At 43.7% G+C, this 11,899-nt stretch overlaps 2 protein-coding genes across 2 annotated transcripts; one reads left to right on the top strand and one right to left on the bottom strand.

Moving 5' to 3' along the window:
* The first annotated feature begins 25 nt into the window (after positions 1 to 25).
* On the top strand, positions 26 to 1,225 carry LOC108082620 (probable palmitoyltransferase ZDHHC24). The gene is made up of 2 exons (XM_017178099.3): positions 26 to 350; positions 409 to 1,225. The coding sequence occupies exons 1-2, from the start codon at positions 113 to 115 to the stop codon at positions 1,020 to 1,022; spliced, it is 852 nt and encodes a 283-aa protein (XP_017033588.1). The 5' UTR covers positions 26 to 112; the 3' UTR covers positions 1,023 to 1,225.
* A 3,904-nt stretch (positions 1,226 to 5,129) lies between these two features.
* On the bottom strand, positions 5,130 to 11,026 carry Cpr47Ef (Cuticular protein 47Ef). Its single transcript, XM_041777160.2, has 9 exons — positions 10,829 to 11,026; positions 7,451 to 8,198; positions 7,274 to 7,387; positions 7,096 to 7,209; positions 6,933 to 7,031; positions 6,761 to 6,868; positions 6,575 to 6,703; positions 5,556 to 6,182; positions 5,130 to 5,490 (listed from the first exon to the last, which is right to left on the bottom strand). Exons 1-9 carry the CDS (start codon positions 10,841 to 10,843, stop codon positions 5,339 to 5,341), a joined length of 2,106 nt encoding a protein of 701 aa, XP_041633094.1. The 5' UTR covers positions 10,844 to 11,026; the 3' UTR covers positions 5,130 to 5,338.
* Between the last annotated feature and the right edge of the window lie 873 nt (positions 11,027 to 11,899).

Genomic DNA, 11,899 nt, shown 5'->3' with positions numbered 1-11,899 from the left:
TGACCGGAGGGTTTTCCTTTTCCTTTCTCCATGGAATCTGGGCGCACTAAAACGATAAAAGAACAAATTTTAACAGTCAAATAAAACAATAGCAACAAATAACGGTATAAAAATGATTTTGCGCTCCTGGGACCGGGTAAAGCCACGTTCCTTGTCGGATTTTGCTGCCTTTTTGCTGGTGGCTGTGTTTGTGCCGGTGACATACATATTCCAAATCGTCATCGTCCTGCCGGAACTGTTTGTCATCGGTGGCGTCTGCTACACAGTCCTCTGGGTGGTCAGTGTGTTCCTCATCTTCAACCTGACGTCCAACATGCTGGCCTGCATGCTAGTGGACACCAGCATAAGGAGTGAGTATAAGACTATTCCTAGACTGTCCTTAACTTTGAAATATCTATGGACTTGCAGTGGAGCTACTAAAGCCACCGGTGGAGCCCGGTAAGCTGGCCCGGTGGCACATGTGCCACGATTGTCAGACGCTAGTGCCGCCCCGCTCCTGGCACTGTGAGGTGTGCAACGTGTGCGTACTGAAGCGGGATCACCATTGCCGATTCACCTGCTGTTGCATCGGGCACCACAACTACCGGTACTTCTTCTTCTACTTGGTGTACATGATTATCGGATCCTTTGTGGCGGCCATCACGCAGAGCATTTACCTATGGCACCTCCATCTGGACATTTACTGGCGCTGGTCCACGCTGTTTAATGTATTCGCTCCCATGGTTAGTGTGATGCTTTACCCCAGCTGGGAGAGCTTCTACGTGGTCATCTATGATCTTACCCTGTTGGCCTTTGGCATATCATCCCTGCTGCTCATCTTCCACTGGTCAATCATCAGGAATGGGTCTGTGACCATAGAGCGTGGCACCAGGAAGTATGATCGCGGCCTGAGAGGCAATCTGGAGATGGTGCTCGGCAAGAGGATGCATCTCACCTGGCTGTCGCCCTTCGTTCGCAGCGATTTGCCGCACGATGGCGTGAACTGGGAACCCAATGCTGCTGCCTTGCCAAAGGAGGACTAGTCAATCTTGTGGAGCAATTCATAGTATTAATGGCATTTATATGGAGGAAACCTTTACAACGATTTACGATTTACTTAAGCTATAGCATATTTTTTAAAGCCCTCTAGTCAATATTTGAATACTAATCTCATTATGTATGTAAATTATGTGTTCATGGAAATCGTGTTTGTATTCTCGCCATCTGAGTTGATCCTTTGTCACAAATCAGTATTCTTTTGTCTTTATCACATTTTTATGTTTACAAAACAAAAGAATTCATTTTTTTATACCCTTGCAGGGTATTATAATTTCAGTCAGAAGTTTGCAACGCAGTGAAAGAGACCTTTCCCACCCTATAATTTAAATATATTTTTGATCATCTAATTTTTTACCATTCAAATTTTCAACAATTTCTATGCAATTTGGACGTTTCTCAAATTGGGGTACCAGGCGAACAGAAAGCAGCAGCAAGCAACTGAAAACTGTTATAAAAAGTCCAAGTTTCGAACCATTTAGGAACAAGCGAAAGTAACGGCTGTTTTCCCAAAATGCAACTCTGGGCAGGCAGCTCAGAGAGGGATAGCAAGTGTCCAGAAAAGAAGAGAGCAGACAACACAGAGTTGTATTTTGGGAAAGAAGCCAGGTTTGAGTCTCCGCTGACTTTCGCTTGCTCCCATAAGGTTCAAAACTTGGACTTTTTATAACAGTTTATACCAGTTTTCAGTTGCTTGCTGCTGGTTTCTGTTCGCCTGTTACCCCAATTTGAGAAGCAGGCAAATTGCATGGAAATTTTCGAAAATTTGGATGGCTGCTGTAGGGAGGTTGTTGTAATGGGGTTGTTGTTGCAATCAAATGGCTGTGCCGGCGGTAAAAGGGTATAAATGCATAAAATAAAATATAAATGTTTATACCAGTTATATAGTTTATACCAATTATCAATTAAATAAATAAATAAATATTTAAATTAAATACTTTTTATTTTCTCAATTATTATAATTTTCAATTAACGGGGGAAATAAATAATAATTTAAGTCGCAACTGAAGCTAGAGAAATTAAAAATAATTTCAGCAGCTCATCGAAATTTTCGACAATTTCTATGCAATTTGGCCGTTTCTCAAATTGGGGTACCAGGCGAACAGAAACCAGCAGTAAGCAACTGAAAACTGTTAGAAAAGTCCAAGTTTCGAACCATTTAGGAGCAAGCGAAAGTAACGGCTGTTTTCCCAAAATGCAACTCTGGGCAGGCAGCTGAGAGGGGGATAGCAAGTGTCCAGAAAAGAAGAGAGCAGACAACACAGAGTTGTATTTTGGGAAAGAAGCCAGGTTTGAGTCTCCGCTGACTTTCGCTTGCTCCCATAAGGTTCGAAACTTGGACTTTTTATAACAGTTTATACCAGTTTTCAGTTGCTTGCTGCTGGTTTCTGTTCGCCTGTTACCCCAATTTGAGAAGCAGGCAAATTGCATGGAAATGTTCGGAAATTTGGATGGTCTGCTGCAGGGATGTTGTTGTAAAAAGGTTGTTGCTGCCATAAGCTGTTGTTGTCGGCAACAAATAGGTATAAATGCATAAAATGAAATATAACAGTTTATACCAAATATTATTTTCGCCCAAACGTTTTTATAACAGTTTATACCAGTTTTCAGTTGCTTGCTGCTGGTTTCTGTTCGCCTGTTACCCCAGTTTGGAAAGCGGCCAAATCGAATGAAAAATTTGCTCATTTGCATCAGTGATGCTCATCTCCATCAGTGATGCTCATCTAGCTATATTGCAATATTGGGAGGCTATAAAATCGGGCTTAATGGCAGTGATGCTCATCTGGCTATATTGCAATATTGGGAGGCTTAATGGCAGTGATGCTCATCTAGCTATATTTCTTTATTGGGACAAAATAGATAGATGAGCATCACTGATGCAAAGTCAGTTTCAGTGTGCCCAGGTGCATTTAAGCAACATTTTAGCCTAAAAAATTTACAATATGGTCACATCTGGTTTGAGTCTTCGCTTACTCCAAGATCATTTGCATCAGTGATGCTCATCTCCATCAGTGATGCTCATCTAGCTATATTGCAATATTGGGAGGCTATAAAATCGGGCTTAATGGCAGTGATGCTCATCTGGCTATATTGCAATATTGGGAGGCTATAAAATCAGATTTTGCATCAGTGATGCTCATGTAGCTATTTTGCAATATTGGGAGGCAATATATCAGGCTTAATGGCAGTGATGCTCATCTAGCTATATATCTTTATTGGGACAAAATAGATAGATGAGCATCACTGATGCAAAGTCATTTTTAGTGTGCCCAGGTGCATTTAAGCAACATTTTAGCCAAAAAATTTACAATATGGTCACATCTGGTTTGAGTCTTCGCTTACTCCAAGATCATTTGCATCAGTGATGCTCATCTCCATCAGTGATGCTCATCTCCATCAGTGATGCTTATCTAGCTATATTGCAATATTGGGAGGCTATAAAATCGGGCTTAATGGCAGTGATGCTCATCTGGCTATATATCTTTATTGGGACAAAATATATAGATGAGCATCACTGATGCAAGTGAGCAAATTTTTTCATTCGATTTGGCCGCTTTTCAAACTGGGGTAACAGGCGAACAGAAACCAGCAGCAAGCAACTGAAAACTGGTATAAACTGTTATAAAAACTTTTGGGCAAAAATAATAATTGGTATACACTGTTATATTTCATTTTATGCATTTATACCTATTTGTTGCCGACAACAACAGCTTATGGCAACAACAACCTTTTTACAACAACATCCCTACAGCAGACCATCCAAATTTCCGAAAATTTCCATGCAATTTGCCTGCTTTTCAAATTGGGGTAACAGGCGAACAGAAACCAGCAGCAAGCAACTTAAAACTGGTATAAACTGTTATAAAAAGTCCAAGTTTTGAACCATTGATCTTTGAGTAAGCGAAGACTCAAACCAGATGTGACCATATTGTAAATTGTTTGGCTAAAATGTTGCTTAAATGCACCTGGGCACACTGAAATTGACTTTGCATCAGTGATGCTCATCTATCTATTTTGCTTTGATGTTTCTTTCATATTCCACCGCAAGAATGCCCTTCCATTGAGCCTGTTTAAATTATCCCACCCAAAAAAACCGCATCCTCCTCATATCTCAAAAATAACACATTTTTTAAGGTATATTATTTATTTCAGCTTTAAATAAATAAAAGAAGAAAAGGTGAGGCATGTGGGAATGTCGGAGGTCGTTCCCAGTGGTTTCGACTCGGTCTTGGTGGCACTTGGTCCACTTCTGCTCCTCCTCGTCCTGATCCTCCTTGTCAACGTTCTCTGTCTCGCCTTCGGCACCCGCTTTCAGTTCCTGGCAGCTTGCTGCAATTAAATTAAAAAAAAACTAATTTCAGGTTCATAACTCAGCCAAAAGTGCATGAAATTCAATTCGGAAAGCTGTTCTGAGTTGCCTTTTCTAAGCCTAACAAAACTGCATACTACGTTTAGGGTTCTTTTCAATTTCATTTTTTCTCAATTTTTTTGAATTTTAATGACGGTACCCCTTACATATTTTTGCAAAAATGGTGCGATTTATTTTTGGGGAAAATAACTAATTTTTAAAGGTTCATAACTCAGTCAAAAATGCATGAAATTCATTTCGGAAAGTTGTTCTAAGTTGGTTATTCTAAGCTTAACAAAACTGCCTACTTAGTTTTGCTTTAATACTTACCTGTAATTTTTAAATAATTGTTTAACAAAAATGAGCAAGAAACTAATTTTCAAAGGTTCACAACTCAGTCAAAAATGCATGAAATTCAATTCGAATAATTTCAATTATTTAACCAGAATGGCTCGATTCTTAGTGATTCAATTGCAATTTGCAAGGGTATACAAACTTCGGCGTGTCGAAGTTAGCTTCCTTTCTTGATGAATACTAATCTCATTAGTTTTAGAAATATTCATGGAAAGCGTGTTTGTATTCTCGCCATCTGAGTTGATCCTTTGTCACAAATCAGTAATTTTTTGTCTTTTTATCACATTTTTATGTTTACAAAACAAAAGAATTCATATTTTTATTTACAATATTTAATATTAGTTAATAAATTAAAAGTTTTTCTAGTCAAATGCAAAAGGTACACTATCTATTTTGTGGTTTGTATTCAAAATTCGTTTATTTCGATAGAAGAACGCTCACACATTGTCGTAGAACAAAAGGAGGGAAGCTTACATAAATAAGTTAACCAGTTTTTTTTTTTTGGGAAAAGAAAGAGCATTTTTTGGGCAGCTTGCATTGCTCTGAGATTTCATCGATCCGAGAGATTTGAAGTTGGCTTCCTAGGACTCGCGTCTGGGATTAGTAGCTATAGCCTGTCTGAGGGTTGAATTCACCGTTGCCGCGGCCAGCACCCGGTGCTCCTGGCGCTGGTGGAATGTACTGCGATCCAGGTGATCCTGGTGCTCCTGGTGCACCAGGTGCTCCGGGTCCTCCTGGCCTTCCTGGAGAGCCTAAACAAATAAAAAGGATTAAAAATATGACAGCAAAAAATGAACTTTATTTATGATAGACTTACCAGGACCTCCCGGGCCTCCTGGACCTCCTGGCGCGCCTCCTCGCCCTGCACCGCCACCATATCCGCCAGCACCTCCTGCCCCGCCAAATCCTCCTGGGCCTCCCGGACCTCCAGGAGCACCTGGGGCGCCTCCTCGTCCTGCGCCGCCACCGTATCCGCCAGCACCTCCTGCTCCGGCACCACCAAAGCCTCCTGGGCCACCTGGACCTCCGGGACCACCTGGCGCCCCGCCTCGGCCTGCGCCGCCACCTGCGCCGTATCCTCCTGCACCGCCGGCCCCGCCTCCTGCACCGCCAGCCCCGCCTCCCGCACCATAGCCACCCGGACCGCCTGGGCCTCCCGGACCTCCTGGGCTTCCGGGACCTCCAGGAGCACCGCCTCTACCGGGGCCACCAAAGCCTCCCGGTCCACCTGGACCGCCTGGAGCTCCACCAGCTGGGGGAGGAACGTACTGATTGCCACCAGGGAATCCGGGACGCCCTGCACCGCCGGGACCTCCCGGTCCTCCCGGACCACCTGGCGCGCCGCCTCGTCCTGCGCCGCCACCGTAACCGCCTGAACCGCCTGCTCCTCCGCCGCCACCAAATCCTCCTGGGCCACCTGGTCCCCCCGGACCTCCAGGCGATCCTGTAAAAAATTTATGCAAGGGCTTAATTAGTAAAGTCTATAAAAACATTTTGGATTTGTTAATGGGCTTTAGGGTAACGGCTTTCCGTTACAATTTATAATTTATGGAATATATTTAGTAGATCGTGGGAAGATGGCCAGACAATGTGGCTACCCATACGACAATAATATGTTAAACAAACTTGAAAAGCGTGGGAGTAACCCAGGAGCATGTGCAGCTAGATCTTCATACAATCTTCCCACACAATCTTCCCATAAAGATCACATTGCTTTGATCTTTAGCCGGCAATTTAAACTTGAGAAACTGTTATAATAAATATATTATTTTGTATCATAATAATTAATAATTATTTTAAGAGGAATAAGGAATTATAGAAATATTTGAAGCTTACCGGGTCCACCTGGTCCGCCTGGTGCTCCGCCACGTCCGGCACCGCCACCATATCCACCCCCACCGCCGGCTCCTCCTCCTGCTCCGCCTCCTGCGCCGCCTCCAAAGCCTCCTGGCCCACCTGGCGATCCTGTAAAGAAAATTAATCATAATTAATGTTCTTAAGGTCAAGAATATTAGCACTAACCAGGACCACCTGGACCTCCTGGCCCGCCGCCTCGTCCTCCGCCACCTCCGTATCCAGCTCCTCCGCCGCTTCCGCCGCCACCAAAGCCTCCCGGTCCACCTGGGCCACCTTTGATACAATCAAATCAATAATCAATATTTTTAAGGTCAAGGAAACGAACACTATTACTTACCTGGGCCTCCTGGACCGCCGCCTCGTCCTCCGCCACCTCCGTATCCAGCTCCTCCGCCACCTCCAAAGCCTCCTGGTCCACCATGTCCTCCTGGAGATCCTGTGTTACAAACAAATAAAAAATCAATATTTAAAAAAATATGAAAGCAAGCACTATTAATCACCTGGACCACCTGGACCTCCTGGCCCGCCGCCTCGTCCTCCACCGCCACCGCCTCCGTATCCAGCTCCTCCGCCGCTTCCGCCGCCACCAAAGCCTCCCGGACCACCTGGGCCACCTTTGATACAAACAAACCAATAATCAATATTTTTAAGGTCAAGGAAACGAGCACAATTACTTACCTGGGCCTCCAGGACCGCCCCCTCGTCCTCCACCGCCACCGCCTCCGTATCCTGATCCTCCGCCACCTCCTCCGCCACCAAAGCCTCCTGGTCCACCAGGTCCTCCAGGAGATCCTGTAATGGAGATTAATTATTGATTAATTCAAAATTAATAAATCTTCTGAAGTAACCACTCACCATGACCGCCACTGAAGCCACCTCCTGGCAGAATGTTAATGCCCTGGGCCGCCAGCGACTTGGCTATTGCCTCCGGAATGGGTGGAGGAGTTGGAAGAGCAGAGCCAGAAGGGACAAAGCCATTCTCATCCGCCGTGTACATGATCTCAACGAGCTCGCCCTCGGGATTCGTATAGGAATAGGAACCCATCACAGAAGGTATCTCGTTCTCCGAACCCTTGTTTTTCACGGTGCCCTCCTCCTGGGCCTTGATTCCATTGCCAGTCTCGTAGCTGAAGCGGTAGTTACCATCACCATCGTTCTCGTTCACGAACGACAGGATGGGAATTGGTGGTCCGCCGGCGGGAGGTCCACCAGTTGGAGCACTAGGTCGGGGAAAGGGAACAGGGCCTGGTCCGGCGGCGCTGCCACCAGGAGCAATGGGTCGACCGTTGGCAAAGCCACCCAAGCCGTTATTGCCGCCGCCGAAGCCACCTCCTCCAGCTCCACCTGCCCCGCCGCCTGCACCGCCGCCTCCCCCGCCGCCGTAGCCTCCTCCTCCCGCTCCGCCACCTGGTCCGCCGCCGAAGCCGCCTCCTCTCGCTCCGCCGCCAGCACCGCCGCCAAAGCCTCCACCGAAGCCACCTCCTGGCCCCTGCAGTCCCGCACCTGGACTGCCACCCGCACTGGCCGCACTGGCAGGTGGCGGCAGGTATTTGTTATCCAGCTTCGCGGCCTGCGTCAGCGCCAGCGTCGTGATCAGCAGAGCCTGGAGAAGATCAAGAAGATGGGTAAGGCAACAAATTTATGCATGGTAAGTGGAAAGTTCATCGCGATGCACGCTTTCAACTTGGCCTGGAGGAACACTTCAACCAAGATTAATGTGCAATGTGTAGAAGTAATTGTGTAATATATATTGGTTATAGTATCTTTCAAATATAGGATATATCTTAAGAGCCTATACAAAAATCAACAACCAATTTAATAAAATTTATGGGCCATTATTTATGGAAACCATAAAACTTTAATGAATGGAAACTACTCATTCATGAATGATAATTAAAATATGCTTGATTATTCTGTGGGATTTTTATAGTTTAAAGTCTGTATTCTAGGAAACTAAGAAGATTATTGAGTTATTATTATTATTATTAACTTTAATACTTAAAGTTTAAATAGGAAAAGTCTTTAAGATGTTGTAAATACTCGTCAAGTCCTAGACCTCGTTCCTAGTTGATTTTATGGGCTTAAAAAATGTAATTTGTTCAAGTTACGCCATGTAAAAATCACTTTTAACTGCCAGCAAATTAAATAACACCTTACTTAGCAGAAAAACCTCATCTATGGGGAGAATGGAATGCATTGCAAGAAGCTAGAGAGGATACGACCTCGAACGGGGTCAAGAGTGTGGCCAAAATGTCGGCCATTTCATTTCATCAATGAATCGCGCCCATTGACATCGCAACCGCTCACGTTTTCCATTTTCCATTGTTGCAAATGGCCCATTAAGGCAGCTAATACCTAGACTATCGAATGACTATATCAAGCTCCTCATCGACAACGACGAACTCTGATATTTATGGACTTCTTGTTAGACAGAAGATGTCTGCCGCTTCGAGCAACCGGAGAAGAAGATGTAACAGCAGCATGCAGCGTGTGAACAATCGCAAGAGACTGCTTAGGCTGACTGGGAAGGTTAAGTAAACGTATCGGATTGGCTGGAAGCTGGGGCAGCTCCGTCTCCAGCGACCAGCGAGTGTCAAGTTGAAGTTTAAACCGTTTACGGACTCCCCTTAACGGCTCCATCGACTGATGATGAGCTCACTTGTCGCGCTCGATTGTCGCGCACCTGAATAATGCAATTCTCCGAAATAATGAAAATTCTGACATTTGCCACCACACTGACTCATCTCCGAGGCATCGAGTATGAAGTATGATGCCACATGCAACCAACGCCTGCCCCTACAGACTCTTTGGGGATTTCGTGACCGGAGCGCAGACATCTTCGACAGTATTTCGCAACTGCTAAAATATAATTGCGGTAATTGCAAATGGGCTGCCAATTGGGTCGCCCCACTGCCAAGACTGCTTCCATTTCCATTTCCATTTACAAAGGCGATGATCTGCTTTGGAGGCGGTACGGACACGACCGATACTTGGGCAACTTTGCGTGCCAGCAGCCATCTCTAACGTCTCCTCCTCCTCCTCCTCCTCCATCTGGGATTGCCAATGGCCTTTTAATTTATGCGTTAGTTGATCTTTTCCAAGACAATCGGATATGCTAAGTGCGATGGGGAAATCCTTCCTTTGATGGGCTCAACACACTCCCTGCGGCAAGTCAATTAATTTATCGCGATCTCTAATGAATTGGTTGAGTACTAAGTTTAGCTTGGGACAGGTAGTGATTTATTGCTATAAATTAATCTCTTTAAAAATTGTTTAAATTAATATTTCTTGGTTTTTGGTCAAATTAAATTTGAAGTAGAATTCATTTTTTAATTAGCATTTTTAGGGTGATTTATGTTACACAGTTTCTCTAAAGGGTCTTATATTTCCACTTGAATATTAAACAAGAAAGGAAGCTAACTTATGCACACCAAATATGAATATCCTTCAAGTTTGTAAATGGTTTAGGGTAACAAATTTGAATCTATCATAAATAAGCCAAAAAAGCCTTAATCTTGAATCGGAAAACAGTTCTGTGCTAGTTTTTATTAGGTTAAAAAATATGCATACTACATTTTAAAGTTTAGAAAATTAAAATTTTTGTAAATTTTTGACAATTTTAACGATGTAACCCCTTAAAAAATTTTGAAAAAATTGAAAAATATTTTTTTCTTTCCAACATGTCCAGTTTGATTCGCCTACTAATCCTGATCAAGAATATATATGATTTATGGGGTCGGAAATGACCCCTTCACTGCGTTACTAGCTTCTGAATGAAATTATAATACAAAGTCATTAAAATATATTTTGATTTTACTGTAGTTAATTATATATTAAATCTATAATTTAGTTAATTAAATATTTAACTTCTGTCAAAAAAAAAGGAAATAATAATAGAATAATATTTAAAAGAAGAAATGAATTACTACATTATTTTAAAATTACACTTTAAAAGTTAATTTACAAGGTGCCAGGTTAACAAATTCTTTTAAAACATTTAAGGGACGCTTTCTCTTTTAAATATTTTCGGATCTTGGAAATTAAAGCTGCATAACATCCTTTTCAAGAGATTTATAATTGATTCTTGCAATCAAAATAACAGAAAATATTAATTGTAATTGTAAAAATTAAATATTTCTTATAAACACTTGAAATTTCAAGCAAAAAAACCCTTCAAAAACCTACCTAGATCTGATACTTTTTACTAGATTTTCCTGTAATCACTGAACTCACCCACTTAGGAGCCATCTCTGTAACCCTTTTGCTTTAATATTCCGAATGTTTTTGTTGCAGAAGAATCCTTGCCACAAATCCTTGACACAAAACAAAACGAAAACGAACGAAACCACGCAAGTCCTTGCTGGGAAGGAACTCTGTTGTGCCACCGCGTATGATGTGGCTCCTCGATTGTCACGATACTATTGTGCCGATCGCAGCCTGGGTTCTCCAGCTTTTATACTTGGATTCGGCGCCAAATGCAATCAAATGGAATGGAATGAGCTCTAGCTCTAGCTCTGCCTCAACCTCTAGCTCTGGCCGAATCCGAAGCCGGAGCTTGCAGCTCCGAGCTTGGCGCTGCTGAGCGAGTGCTGAGATTTTGATACTTTATGGCATTTATTGCGAATCGTGTGCAGCTGTGTTGGGGCAAAAACAATTGCCAGGCAAAAGGGAGGAGGAGAAGAACAAGCGAGGAGTAGGAGGAGGAGGAGGAGCTGCATAGGTTCGCCCCATTGTCTCAACGACGACGGCATCGGCATCGACACCGGCGGCATCTCGTTTACCCAATGTACCTTGTCTCGTTAAACAAACGCTCTCAGCCACATCTCTCCCGAGTTGGTAAAAATTAGCAAGTTGCCGCCGCTTGCTGCTCGTAAATTGAAATCCAATCGAAACGCTCAACGCTCGAGCGCATCATTCAGCTGTTGCTGCAGCAGCAGCAGATTCATCTCCATTGAATGGCACATTTGGGAAACCAGCTGGCTTGGCGCTAAGAATCGCATATAGAAATGCAGTCTAGCCCCAGACGGATGTCCATAAATCCGGGCTGATGGGATTTCGTGGCAGCTCTTTCACAGGGCCGAGGCCCAGGTCCAGTCCAGGTGACCTTTCACCTAACGATTGAGTGGAAAACTGGTAATAAATACCACTTAATATCGACACCCTCTGGGCATTGCGCAAAACAAGTTGCTCCACTTGGCGGCAAAACATCCATCTGCCACCACAGCCCCTTCGCCAGCTACCCACATACATATTTCGTTTGAGTTAAACTTTTGCAGAAAGGGCAGTTGCATGTTTCGGGGGCCA

Source organism: Drosophila kikkawai, chromosome 2R (assembly GCF_030179895.1).
Source record: "Drosophila kikkawai strain 14028-0561.14 chromosome 2R, DkikHiC1v2, whole genome shotgun sequence".
NCBI classification, from domain to species: Eukaryota; Metazoa; Arthropoda; class Insecta; order Diptera; family Drosophilidae; genus Drosophila; species Drosophila kikkawai.
This window is presented reverse-complemented; position numbering and strand designations above follow the sequence as displayed.